The sequence below is a fragment of the Bemisia tabaci genome, chromosome 4 (genome assembly GCF_918797505.1).
Source record: "Bemisia tabaci chromosome 4, PGI_BMITA_v3".
In the NCBI taxonomy this organism is placed as follows: Eukaryota; Metazoa; Arthropoda; class Insecta; order Hemiptera; family Aleyrodidae; genus Bemisia; species Bemisia tabaci.
Window position 1 is genome coordinate 10,765,139 of NC_092796.1, and position 14,985 is coordinate 10,780,123.

Here is a 14,985-nt window from a genome sequence, read left to right on the forward strand (position 1 = left end):
TAGTACCAGAAAAAGATTTTTGGTGCCAAAAAAGAAGTACTTAAGGATGCTTTAAAGGTCCAAGTTGGAATAGATGCGTTAACTCCAGTGACCTTTATGAATACTGACTCTCTATAATGAAAATAAAGCATTTTTGAGTTACCGAGTCGGTGTGTTTTCGTTCTCACTGATTCATTTTGGTTTTATGTTTTATTTAGATTCATATTTTGACAAGAATTTTTCTTGTGTTTATTACTAGTTCTTATTTTTATAGATATCTATCATTTATATTATGAATATTCGGGTGTTCATGGAAGGAAAAAAATTACCTCCCTCCCGAAAAATTGATTTAAAAAAAAGGGCCTGTTATAGTAAGTGTAGAATATTTTTAAAATTTCCCACCTTCCACATCAACCGTGTCCACCGATTAATTTTCAAAGTCAAAAGTGTAATCGTGAAATGTGTAATTTGGTATGATCGGTAAAAGGTAGAACGGCGCAAAGTGTATTTATTGGCTCGGCAGTGCGTATTTAATTGGGAATGATAACGAAGAAAGAAGTTAAGTGCTCATATTCGTTTACCCGCACAAATAGGCAACGTCGCAAATTGGGCTATAAATGTGTTTTACCTAATCGTCGGTGATGAGAAAATGTGTAACTGCGCACGCGGTAGAGTATCATGTTTGCAGCAATAGTGATCTTCTACCATGAAGTCGAAGCGTTACTTTGGAAGGCGCTCTGAGCAACTATACCACCGTAGAAGTATTGCACAGTATCACGCGAATATGAAGGCGCTTTAACGTTTGTGAATTAACCGTCATGCGTCATCGTTTTCCTTTGTCTGTGTAGACTGTAGAGTCTTCCTGATCGTACGATTTGCGGCTCCTTTCCGATCGATTGTTTTGAAAATCATTACCGGGTGGCATTTTTTGACAGAAAACTTGAATTTCATTTCATATTTTCAAAATTCGAAAATCCAAGATGATTAATGTGGCTTAAAGTGCTATCTTGGCTCTATCTGGTCGATTTTTGTTAAGCACTGTGTCAGAGGGTATTTTTTGACGTAAGCGCCGAATTTTATGCTCAATTTTCAAAATTTCAACTGAAACTCCTCTTTGGTGTCCTACTGAAAAAATTGCAAGAGGTTTAATTCATTTTTGTATCTAAAGAGGTCGTAAAGCTGTATCAAAATGCGGCAAATCCGTAACCCGAAAATGACAGATCAGACTTTTGGCTGGGTTTTTCGTAAAACTACCTTCTTTCATCTGCAAACCTTAAACCGGCATAACTTGAGTTCAATTCAAAACTGTAACAAAGCTAGTAAAACGAGTTTTCTTGTTTTTCTTGCATTCGCAATTTTGGCGCATACGTGATTTGGAAAATAATCGGTTCACTTTAAGCGGATTTCCTTTTGATTCAAGCGAAAGTCCGATTAAATCAGGAGTATTTTTTCTTGTCAAATTCAAGAGTCTAGACTCTGGATCCGAGAGCCTTTTTTCCCAGTGCACATACATAATTAGTACCTAACCGGAAGTGGGTTTCTTCTCTTTCTTGATTCAATCGGATTTTTGCTTGAGTCCAGAGTCAGGCCTCTTAATTTAAGCGGATTTCGCTCTGATTCAAGCAAGACTCCGATTAAATCGAAAGTAACCTTTCTTGTCAAATCCATGAGTCTGAACTATGGATCCGTAAGCCTTTTTTCCCAGTGCACGTACATAATTAGTACCTAACCGGAAGTGATTTTCTTCTCTTTCTTGAATAAATCGGATTTCTGCTTGAGTCCAGAGTCAGGCCTCTTTATTTAAGCGGATTTCCTTTTGATTCAAGCACAAATCCGATTAAATCGAGAGTAACCTTTCTTGTCAAATCCAAGAGTCTGGACTATGGATCCAAGAGTCTTTTTTTTCCAGTCCACATACATACAATAACTAAACGGATTGTTTTGTTTTTTGTTTCAGATCCGCGGCGGCACCTGGCCCACCACCGACTGAGCTCGCCGGACCCGTCGACGGACTCCCTGCGCTCGGGGTCCGTCTCGACGAGCTCGAGTCCGCGCTTCCTCATGGGCTCCAACTCGGCCTTCTACCGATTCACCAGGCGCCTCAACAAACCAGAGCCGGACGCCTCCCGCAGGCACAGCTGGGAAACGTGAGTCCCAATACTCTATTTCATCTTTACACAATCGGAAAACAATTTTTCAAATCCTATTCACTCGAACTTGGACCATGTATATTGGTCTGGTTACACGATCAAATTCCCGTCAAATTCCGATCAAAATCCGACCAAGATCGCGGTCGATAGTTATCTCGATTGATGAGTAAAATTAATTAAAACAGCGTGTTGATTGTAATAAGCATGAAATAAGTACGGTTGTGTGGAAATCAGATGAAGGATGAGCTTAGCTATGTGTGCGCTTATTGGCCAGTCTCCGCGTTTCGCTCATTTGCCGCCTCGGAGTGAGAGCGCCGTTGTCGTTTTTGATCTCCTTGTGGCCTGGTTACACGATCAAATTCCCGTCAAATTCCGATCAAAATGATGACCAAGATGGCGGTCGATAGTTATCAATGATTGATGGGTAAAATTAATTAAAACGGCGTGTTGATTGAAATAAGCTTGAAATAAGCACGGTTGTGTGGAAATCCGATGAAGGATTAGCCCCACAGCTCCATCATCTACCATCAAATTTTTGCAGGCCGCAGAAATTGGATGGTGGATGGTGCGCACCAGTCACCATTTGATCGGAAATTGATGGGAATTTGAGCGTGTAACCAGCACATTCGGCTAGCAGGCAATCAGCAATCGCAGGAAATGCTGCCATGCTAAAGAAAAACGTCGTATGATATTCGAGAGTTGCCAAATTTCCTTTGATAAAACATGAATTTTTGACGACATTCATGCATATTTTTCCTTGAAATTTTGAGATATTTTAGATTCAATTTCGTGCAAAAACAAGTATCTCTAAATTAGGTTAGAGTTGATCAGCCGATTGCTCAACTGTCTTGTCATCAGTCATTATTTTGCGAATCTGAGTGTTGACCTTCGCAAGTAACTTTTCCACCAGAGGAAGATAACAATTCGAGGTCTCTGAAATAAAAATTTTGTCCCTGATTTAGACAGGCTGAAACATCGAAAATTTAGTAGCCTTATAGTTTTGCCATCAACCCATCAAAAAAAAAAAAAAAAAAAAAAAAAAAAAAAAAAAAAAAAAATGAAGTTTCCACCTCAAAGCAAAAAGCATATTTTGCGGAGGAGTTGTGTAATTCAAGCCGCCCCGTGTGACGAAGTCTCTATGACCGTCCGACGTGTCTGCCAACTTTTCTGAAACCGTTGCTATCGTTCGACGAGGGTGAGATCATGGAGACGAGGTATATGTTCGGGCTGAGACAAAAGGTTTTTCATCCTCCCGGACACCATTCAAAAATAACGAAATGCGATACTTACTAAAAGCTCACACCACTGCCACCTTATCTCATACTGGGTATATTCTGTTAAGGACGGACAGGAAACTGATCATCAAAAGAGGTGTTAATAAGTAATAACCTCGTGGTGGTGAAATTTTAAAAACATGTACCTCATTTGCGTCGTTTCAAAATCTCCACTCCCATTTTATATTATCAAAGGAGAACAATCTGAGGTCATTGCTTCAAATTTTCATAGATAATTTTTCTTAATGTGAGGCAAAAGCAAAGAGAAGTTTTCTGAAAATGACATTCAGCATTTTAGCGGCTCTGGTGCTTGCACTAGAGCTGCTACTCCGGACGGTCCCAGCTGGGGAGTATCAATGGACCATGTTACATTGGAGAGACCGCGCGTTGGTTGATGGGAATCGGCGCCATTTTCGACTATGTACCTTGTCATGACTTTATTTTATTGCATATTGTTTTATTGTTAGCCAATGCTATGTTGTGTAGTGTATTTTTGGAATCATGGTGATACAGTCAATAATTCAAAACTTGTCTGTGCTTTAATCTCGTGATGGAAAAAATGTACTTTACGTTCAAAATTTGAAATTTTGAATTTTAAAGTTTTCGCGGTTTTTTGGAAGAATGCAGTGGTTGGAGCTTCCTAGGCATATTACTCGATATCAGCTGATAGCAAACAAAGGTTACCAAGGAAACCGTAAACGTTTAACAACTAGGACCGTCGCCAGAGCCGCTTTCCGACGCGAATGCGTTGGAGCTTACTGCTTGTTTTTCCTTGACAGGGAGGTCTGCATAGGCGGAAATTGAGGTACGCGTTCTAGCAGTTCCACCGTCGATGTTCCTAAAAAAAAGGTTTTGAAATCGTCATCCACAAGGTGATTCAAGAGTATAAACAAACCGTGTATTTGGCAGGAGAGCGCCTATTATTTTATATACATGCATCGACTAAGACGTCCATAAAAATCAAATAATAGTACTCCAAGGATTTTTTGCCGTTTGAAGGAGTTTCATGCATCCGAACAGCAATACCTTAGACAATACATTGAATTTTACAAACATTAGATAATACAGAGCAGTAAGAATAGGAAGCAGAGCAGGCATTATTTTTTTCTTTTTTTGTCTGTAGTTGAATCAGTCATTCTCAAGAAGACTTAAACGCCAGAAATGAAAATACAAGAAAAACTTATTGAACAACCCGTTTTATACATCCTAGATTAAGTAATAATATGATAAAGCAATCAAATGTGTCAATATTTTGAAGCTAAAAGATTTATAACCGGTCAATTCGAAGGGTTTGCTTTTGTTTTCCTCGTATTTTCATAACTGATTGCAATTAACTTTTTAGAGAATGACAGATTCAATCATAACCTTCTGCCACTTTTTACTGGCTGATACAAGCGACTTCTGCCTGATATAAACATTTTTTTCTGAATGTAAATAGTTTCCTTCTTGACTTAAGAGGAGGGAATCCTCGGAGGGTATGGATTCGATCGACATGAATCGATCGAAAAATAAAATAGTGAATCGATCAGCTCCGATTCGATCGACAAATCATTAAAAAACCGGTGTCGATTTGATCGACATGATTCGATCGAAAAACGAAGACGAGAATCGATCGACACCGACTCGACCGACAAAATTCAATCAATTCAAGGGTTTCTCGATCGATTCACGTTTTTATTCTCCGATGGATTCATGTAGATCTAATCCATACCCTCTAAAATCCTCTCGACAGCAAACTCCAAAGAATGGCAGAAAGGAACCAAACCACATTAGCTATTGCCAAAGGAGGAGTAACGTTTTGGGCCTTTTCCGGCCCCACCTGGATTTTGCTAAATGTTTCATATTTTCAAAGTACTAGTCTTAGGTAGACTCTGTGCCAAATATTAGACCGAACGGAGCCCATGCAAGGGCGCAGCAGCGCCTCAAACCCAAAATCCTGGAATCGAAAAACAATTATTTTCGACGACTTTTTCGACTGTTATCACTCTTTCAGCACATGATTCTTATGTATTTTTTTGCGTACTTTTCGTTTCTAGCCTTTTTAAAGGCCTCCGATAAATTTTAAGGGGCCTTATGGCCCATTGTTGCCATTTTTGGCCCATTTTTAGGGGTTTTTTCCATTTAACACATTCAAAACTCAATTTAATCCAAAAACTGTGTAAATTTTTGAAAAGTACGTAAAAAAATGAATAAAAAATGTTCAGTAAAATTTTTTCCTATGTTGCCAAATTTCCGAGAAAATTGGTCCCAAAGTGTCAAAAACGGCAAAAAATCGATAAATCGCCGCGTCTAAGGTTCAAGAAAGTGGAGTACATTTTTCATACTGTACCAGATAACAGCTCTTATCCATCCATACAACATACTAAAATATCATAGTTGTACCTGGATTCCCACGATGTGAAAATTGACCGAGATGTCGATTTTAGCGGCCTTTTTATACTTGAAGGCAGCTCTTTTGAATGTTTTTCGACCTTAGTCACCCGCTATGGGTGTGTACTATATGTATTTTTCTACGTACTTTTCATATCTGGCCATAAAAATGGCTTCCTGTGAATTTTAAAAGGCCTAACGGTCCACTGTTGCCAATTTTCACCAATTTTTAGGGGTTTCTTCAAGTTTACGTGTGTGAAACTTAATTTAATCTAGAAACCGTGTACAATTTCGGAAAGAACGTCAAAAAATACACAGGAATGTGATTTGTACCTTCTCCCTACGTTGCCAAATTTTCGAGAAAAAATCGTCCTGAAGCGTCAAAAATGCCAAAAATTGGATTAATCATCACGTCGGAGGTTCCAGGAAGTGAATTTCAAGTTTTTTTTCACTGCAAATAACGTATCGAAAATGGAAAATTGCAATGCATCTCAAGGAACATGTAATGGCGTAGATGAACGTGACAAAACGGGCCCTCAAGGTGCTTTTACTTTATCCTTCACTCCAGTTCACCTCTTTATTCCTGTAACCTCGAGATAATCCTTGGTTCTCAAGATGCTTGCTACAGGCCAAATATACCGAAGAACAGAAAATGCGTGGAGAAAGTGTCCCACGATCCACATGAATGTCATAATTCACTTCCTGGAACCTCCGACGTGATGATTAATCCAATTTTTGGCATTTTTGACGCTTCAGGACGATTTTTCTCGAAAATTTGGCAACGTAGGGAGAAGGTACAAATCACATTCCTGTGTATTTTTTGACGTTCTTTCCGAAATTGTACACGGTTTCTAGATTAAATTAAGTTTCACACACGTAAACTTGAAGAAACCCCTAAAAATTGGTGAAAATTGGCAACAGTGGACCGTTAGGCCTTTTAAAATTCACAGGAAGCCATTTTTATGGCCAGATATGAAAAGTACGTAGAAAAATACATATAGTACACACCCATAGCGGGTGACTAAGGTCGAAAAACATTCAAAAGAGCTGCCTTCAAGTATAAAAAGGCCGCTAAAATCGACATCTCGGTCAATTTTCACATCGTGGGAATCCAGGTACAACTATGATATTTTAGTATGTTGTATGGATGGATAAGAGCTGTTATCTGGTACAGTATGAAAAATGTACTCCACTTTCTTGAACCTTAGACGCGGCGATTTATCGATTTTTTGCCGTTTTTGACACTTTGGGACCAATTTTCTCGGAAATTTGGCAACATAGGAAAAAATTTTACTGAACATTTTTTATTCATTTTTTTACGTACTTTTCAAAAATTTACACAGTTTTTGGATTAAATTGAGTTTTGAATGTGTTAAATGGAAAAAACCCCTAAAAATGGGCCAAAAATGGCAACAATGGGCCATAAGGCCCCTTAAAATTTATCGGAGGCCTTTAAAAAGGCTAGAAACGAAAAGTACGCAAAAAAATACATAAGAATCATGTGCTGAAAGAGTGATAACAGTCGAAAAAGTCGTCGAAAATAATTGTTTTTCGATTCCAGGATTTTGGGTTTGAGGCGCTGCTGCGCCCTTGCATGGGCTCCGTTCGGTCTAATATTTGGCACAGAGTCTACCTAAGACTAGTACTTTGAAAATATGAAACATTTAGCAAAATCCAGGTGGGGCCGGAAAAGGCCCAAAACGTTACTCCTCCTTTAACCGACAAATCTAATTTTTAACGAGAGAACGTTCGTGCGGATTCGTTTGAAAATTTTAAGGAATTTGCTTCGTTCTATACAGAAAATTAACTGAAATTTGCGTAAAAATCCGCCCAAGCGTGTTCATATAACAAATCTAATGGAGATGTTGCATTGTTGCATGTGTGAAGAATTTGCGATTTGACTGTTGATTCTTGTGTAATAGTTCGCGAGAAACACGATGGTGCCACTGGTTTTCTCTAAAATCAACTCCCAAGCTCAAAAAAGCTCTCAAGTTGAGGCCAAAATGGAGGGGATATCCCACGCTATCCTGAGAGTCCACCTCTGCATCAAGACAAACTCTCCGTATAAAGATAGGGAGCAAATACATTGACAGGGCTGCCACTTGATTTGGGGACTCTGAAACTGAAAACTCGGCATCACTGCTAATGTATTTGCTCCCTATCTTTGCATGGAGAGTTGGTCTTGATGTAGAGGTGGACTCTCAGGATAGCGTGGGATATCCCCTCCATTTTAGCCTCAACTGGAGAGCTTTTTTTGAGCTTGGGAGATAATTTCAGAGAAAACCAGTGACACCATCGTGTTTCTCGCCATCTTTTACTGAAGAATCAACAGTCAAATTGCAAATTCCTCACACATGCAACATCTTCATTGCCCAATTAAATTAGGCAATAGCTGATGTGGTTTGGCTCCTTTCTGCCTAACTCGGTCCAAATCAACCAAAATCAAGTGACTTTTCCCATTGATCGCTGACACTACCCAATTTCTAAAAAGCCAATGCTCGGCGTGCGCGGAGTGCGCACCCCCTTTGTTATCCGCGACCCTCGGCGGGGTTTGAATTACCTTTTTTGACGTTGATTGTGGTTGTTTTTTCTTTTTTTCTTGGTAGGGAGGAGGGCGAGGTGAACGGGAGCGTGACGCGCTCGGCCTCGATCGACAGCATCGACAGCCACGTCGGGGTCGGCAAGAACTGCGTGAGCCTCGTCCGGAGCCGCCTCCCCTCCCCGCTCCACCGCACCCCGGCCACCTCCCCCGGCGCCGCCTCCCTCCAGCCCAGCGACCGGGACCGGGACCGCGAGAAGGACAAGAAGAAGAAGGACAAGACCCACCGAGGATCCTCCTGTAAGTATTACTTTCTCTCACCTTTCTAAACTAGAGTCCCTTTATACTGAGAGTCAAGACAATGCGAATCCATTTCTGATTGGTTAACCGGAGTTTAGGCCTTCACAGTGTCACAAACGGGAATAAAGATTACATTTTCACCAATTGCAAAGATTATAATCTGGAATGGACCGAGGAATTTCGGGTTCGACAAGGAACAAACGGAATGAAAGAAGGAACGGAGAAAGGACTTTAAGAATGAGCCGATCAAAGATTACGAAAAACGTTCAATTTCTGTAATCTTTATTCCCATTTGTGATTCCATGAGGGGTGTTGTCTTGACTCTCAGTATAAAGGGACTCTATTCTAAACGAGACCTTTCACCGAATAAATATTGACGGGGAAAGAAACCTCAGAAATATCAACTGAAAGTTCAGTACACTTAGGGTGTCTACTGTAAGGAAAAAGTACGGATACACTGGAAAATCACAGGTTTTGTTAGGTCGGTATGGATTTTCCGTGAAAAGGTACAGAAATTCGACATTTTCGTGATAAACTCTGAAATTGCCTATTACAATTTTTTTCCCTTCCCAAAAAGACCTTTCACCGAATAAATATTGACGGGGAATGAAACCTCAGAAAGACGAACTGAAAGTTCAGTACACTTAAGGTGTTTACTGTAAGGAAAAAGTACGGATACACTGAAAAAGAACGGACTTTGGTAGGTTGGTACGGAAGTGGAACGGATTTTCTGTACGGATATTCGAGATTTTCGTGATAACCTCTGAAATTGCCTATTATACTTTCTTGCCCCTTTCTAAAAAGACCTTTCACCGAATAAATATTGACGTGGAAAGAAACTTCAGAAATACCAACTGAAAGTTCAGTACACTTAGGGTGTCTACAAGTCCGGAATTTCCCGAAAGTTCGGAAATAGTACTGATCTTTTAAGGGCGGTCCGGAAGTACTGAAAAAGTGCGGAAATTTCGTTAGAAGGTCCGGAATTTTTCATTTTTGTCGCACTTCGAGAGAGAAATTCAAATGTTTGAAATTTTTTGAATTTCGTTAAATGGAGGTACTGAAAAAGTACTGAATTTCTCGGGAAAAATACTGAACTGTACTGAAACAGTACTGATTTTTGGCCAGCCTGTTGTAGTAGACACCCTGACTGAGGGTGTCTACTGTACGAAAAAAATTCGGATACACTGAAAAAGCACGGATTTTGGTAGGTCGGTAGGGAAGTACGGAAAAGGTGCGGATTTTCCGTGAAAAGGTATGGAGATTCGAGATTTTCGTGATAAACTCTGAAAAGCACCCCGAGGGGTATACGAATTCCTAACACAATCCTATATCAAGCTTTCGATTCAATTCCTCGTGTTTTTAGTTTTACTCCTTCGTCATTCCATCATTCCTTTTCCCACTCCGAATATAGTTAAAATCGCGTGTAGAGTAAGGAGAAGGTAAAGAAAAAGCAAGGATTCTTGAGAATCGCCAAAAAATGAATTTTCGGAAAAGTAAGGAAAAAGCGGGGAATTTGAATGACAGGGTACGAGTAGACACCCTGATGTTGGAAGGACCAGTCCTATAAACCAAAAAGCTCTAAATAAGCTCAATAGCCTCTCTGATTCTTCGTGTCAACTTTCTTCATGCCATGTTGGGAGTGGCAATTCTTGCACATTGGCGACACTGTTTTCCTCACCCTTTTTAAATTCATTATAAATAATCGATTGCAAATGGGGCAGATTGTTTCGAGAAACATTGCTCATTTGACATTTGACATTCATTTCAATCGACTAAACCAATTTTTGCCACCTTGCTGCAGCGGGGCGATTATTGAAATTTCTTCTTTGTCAGATCGACATAGATGACATAGGTTAAAAGGCGGAGCGTGATTGGTCGGCTATGTCTTATCGCTGCTTTATCGTGCCTTTGTCAGGTGGAATGATCGACATACTGTCAGAAACTTAAGAGGTGCCGTTAGCTTGTCGATCATTCCACCTGACAAAGGCACGATAAAGCAGCGATAAGACATAGCCGACCAATCACGCTCCGCCTTTTAACCTATGTCATCTATGTCGATCTGACAAACACAAAATTTCAATAATCAAACTGCTGCCTGTCTTGCCACTTGTCAGTCGCTGGTGTAGGTACAGAGGTATTGAAATGACTATCGACTCTTGAAACCAGCCTCAATAATCAAGAAAATGTAGGGTGAGACCTCTTTAGTCTTCAAGTTCGGAATTTCATATGATGTTAACCGCGGACACCTGCGAATGTGCCTCCTAAATTATCTGAAAGCAATCACCAGTCCGCTGTTAGTAGTGTTTGAGTGACGTGTGTTCATTAGAACAGATATGCGTTGTAAATTGCCTGTTTCGGGATTGAAGGCGCGCCAAATGCTGGAATGACATGTGAGGCACAATATCACTTAACGTAGGATGATTGACGCAGGGCGTAAGGTCGATTTATTTTGGCTTTCCGAACGAGGCGGTAGAGTATTCGAACTCATGATTTTCCCCACGTTGCATATTTTATGCTTGAATGTGCATGTGCGCCTGTATATTTTTTGGAAGGTTCTGTTGACTTATTATTACTGCAAAATTATCGGATTAAAAATGCGACGCATACAGCAATAAACTCGCGATTTTATTGACGGCAATTTGTCGCAATATTATCGAAGGAAAAATCGTGATAATTTGAGATACAATTTAGACTTTATAGAGCTAAAATTGCGACAAAACGGAGGATAAGTTCTTAGATGCTGATAGAATCCTACCGATTTCATCGCCAAAAATTCGTAAGAAAGTAGCATTTCAATTTTGAAATATCGCGATTTTTCCGTTAAAATTGCTACTCGGGTCCTGGAGAGAACCTGTACAGAAACACAGGAAACACCGAAGTGATCAAGTTCCAATACTATTTTTCCTCTTTTTAAAATCGTAACTATCGACTCTGGTTGTTGCAGACTGTATCGATGTGTATCTATTGTTTGAATGTATATTTAAATGAGCGAATTCCAATGTTGCCAACTTGCGAGAGTCGCTGCTGCCCCGGTTTGGCGCGCGCCCGACTTCCGGTTGACACCTAACAGTCAGTAGCCATTAGAATAAAATCCCGTTACCCCCTTGCTCTCTCAAAGCAGGACGATACATCACGGACATGATTGCCACGCAGCCAATATTTCATCAAAAGCAGCCCATTAGCATAGCAAACACTCCGGCAGCTTTCATCCTAGCTCTCCCTATTTTTTATTTTCCTCGGAGCATTTGGAGCTTAAAGTTTTCATTTTCCTAAACTTCAGACAAATTGGATGCACAAATAAAGTATTGTCTGGGTTGCTGAGAAAAAGTCACAAAACTGACGGAAAATACAATTTTTAACATTTCCGTCGAAGTATCGCTGAAGTAGGTAGTACCTTCGATTTCCAATTTTTCTTCCCAGATTCTTTACTAAGGCCCAATCAAAAAGTTTTTAGTAGAATTGCACTTTTAGTTCTTTCGAAAGTTGTATCATGAGTTATACGGACATATGGAGACTAAACTGAACTCTGCGCCAATGACTTTAATAAAAAGGAACCTCGTACCTAATATTTTCGTGCTTCATAATTACTTTGTGTACTTAATCCATTCACACATACTTCCTCTTGATGTAAATATACGTTCATATCTACTATACAATTAATTCCGGAGATAAGTACCACGATTTTGCTGTTTAACATTTCCGCGCCGGCTGTATTTTTTAAGAGAATGTTGCGGAAAATTATCGTGCAAAACTTGTCGAGCCTATTGTTGAACTGGTGAGAAAATTACACGAATTCGTTTGAAACAACAATGCCTGATCATTTAATCATCAAAGGGTAAGAAATTATTTGAAATTGACATCGTCGCATACCGAATTATGTGCTTTCGTAGTTTAACAATTGTCATCCCAGGTGAAGAATTATCCCTAGCCCAATGGAAAATATCCTTTCATCCAAACTATTCATACGCATAATAACTTTGAGAGGCAGTGATCAGCAGTCGGTGGCGTCATTGAACTACTACGGCGTAAGCAGAAGGTAATAGTTCAGACAAAGACATGACGGTTACAATAAAACAATAGCACCGCCAGATACGTCATCACTTATGACGCCTCAAGCGTAATGAATGGTCCTAGGCCTCCGAAGGCTGACTGGCAAATTCCACATTGTCTGAGCCTACTAATGAACTTGAGTTCATTACACTGGTTTCGCAAATGATGACAGGAAGACTAGGGCAAAGCTGATCAATTTGGCAATTTACATCTCTTAAAATCTTTTTTTTTTTTTTTTTTTTTTTTTTTTTTTTTTTTTTTTTTCAAAAATGTTTGTAGAAGTACAACGGAACTACTACAAGAATATGTCTTGTATCTATGGAAATGATTTAAATAAACTAAATTCATTTCATTAAATACACAAAGTAAGGTCAGATAATAAAATCATTATTTTTTATCATCAATTTATTGCAATTTGCGCTGCTCGGGTAGCGCGTAAATTAGGAAAATTGGACTTCGTTTTGAAATTTTGGAAATGAAATTTCTGGCTCACCTGTAGAAACTCTTATGGACATGAGGAAACTAACCGCACATACGTTGTTTCTGAACTCAGCCAAAAATTACGGTTCCAAATCGCAAAACGTAGTCCTATTGTAATAGATCAAGTACACGACAAGTAATATACCGGAAAGTAACATTATTTAACCACTACAGCTAAGAATAAAGAGAGTGAATGTAGCCAAAATGCTGTGAGCAATTATTACTGCTCGCAAGCTGCTCATATTGCCTATCGAGATATTGAAGGCGACTTGATCGGAACGAGTGAAAAGCAAGGTGAATTATCAAGTCGCTTCTGCTATAACAAATAGAGTTATGGTGGCCAACATGCGGCGAGCAACTATTTTTGGTTGTTTGATCCAACGGAGAATAATACATAATTGAGATTTTTGTAAAAATGAGGGAGCGTCAATTCCATGAGACAAAATTCACTAAAACTCTCTACACCCCTTTAGTGCAACGGGACTTAATTATCTTTCAAGAAAGTCCCACCTTGTTATACCTGAACCGGATGAACCTCTTGATTTGCCTCAGCTAAAGGCTCTTAGATTTTTCCTGTGAACGATAAGTATCTAGATTTATTTTGCGAAGAAAGATCTGTACTTTTAAAGGATGCCTGTCATTCTTAATTCGTTCAATTTCGTATAATACTGTGCAACACCTCTGTTGTGAAATAGTTGCCTCGGGCGCCGCCGCACGGCGGACGGGCGGTCAGCGCGAAACGCGCATTGGCGCCTACAAACCTAAGTGGATACTTCAAGCAATGTGCAATGCGTGAAGTATCCACTTAGGTTTGTAGGCGCCAGTGAGCACTGCTCCCAAGTCACTCACATTGCCTATCGAGATATTTAAGGCGAACTGGTCGGAATGAGTGAGAAACAATCTGAGGAGTGAGTATTAATTATTTGTCTGAAAGGATTAAGAGTTAACGTTGCCTTTCGAGAGGGTCTAAACATTGAATTCCTTTGTAGTGAAGAAGTAAAATTTTGGTTCAAGATGGATTAACGCGACAATATTCTGCAGCAGAGATTATCAAGACGAATACATTCACTTCCTTAGGACAAAGATTTTACAAAATGTCGATCGTGAAATCTTTTGCGCGAGCGATTGCTGAAATAAAAAGTATCCTCCAACTTTCTGAACTTTGAGAAACTCCCCGAAAAGCTCGACAATTCTTTCTCCCGATCAAGCTGCCAGAGATGAGTTTTCATCCTCTCGATTTATTTTTTATACAGTTGTCTGGACTTTCCGATATTAACCGATAGAGAGCGCTTCCAGGAATTTGCTCTTCAACTTTTCTAATTTGTCACTAGATAAAAATTCCGATAAAGAACTTGGATCGTTATTAACATTTTTTCTTCAATCCTTTTCCTCTCAACTCTTCCCTTTTATCGGCTCGCAATGATACAGCTTTTAATTTTTGCTTTAGCTTCTCTATTTTTTCAAAGTCGCAAGTTGTAAACTAACATAAACTACGTATCTACAATCGCTTAAATGTGATGGAAGTCGCCACCTAGCATCCACTACTTCTCGCCTATTCGAGATTAATAAGCTAAGTTCAAACTTTGGCCGTTAAAAAGCCTATAAAATTATTCAAAGCCAGCAAAACTGCTAGTGATATCTGAATTCGATATTCTCCTCTGCTCGGTGAAAAGTTTACACTTCAACTAGAAAAGGTCTTACAGCACGCGAAGACTTGACTCGTTAATTACCAACACCCAATTATTCATGAGCGAAAGTAAAGTATAGCTGAATGGACTTTCTGTGCAAGATCTTGGAGATAAATTGCATCAGTTCTCAGGGTAGTGAACAACAGCAAAACGAA

The 14,985-nt window shown here is 39.5% G+C and overlaps 1 protein-coding gene across 4 annotated transcripts in view; it reads left to right on the plus strand.

Moving 5' to 3' along the window:
* The window catches only part of wake (ankyrin repeat and fibronectin type III domain containing protein wide awake), a 370,794-nt gene that overhangs the window by 266,832 nt on the left and 88,977 nt on the right, over positions 1-14,985 (plus strand). For all 4 annotated transcript variants that reach the window (XM_072299299.1, XM_072299300.1, XM_072299301.1 and 1 more), the window contains exons 4-5: positions 1,937-2,126; positions 8,380-8,612. In XM_072299299.1, the coding sequence (XP_072155400.1) occupies positions 1,937-2,126; positions 8,380-8,612 (423 nt within the window). The remainder of the gene's footprint in view (positions 1-1,936; positions 2,127-8,379; positions 8,613-14,985) is intronic.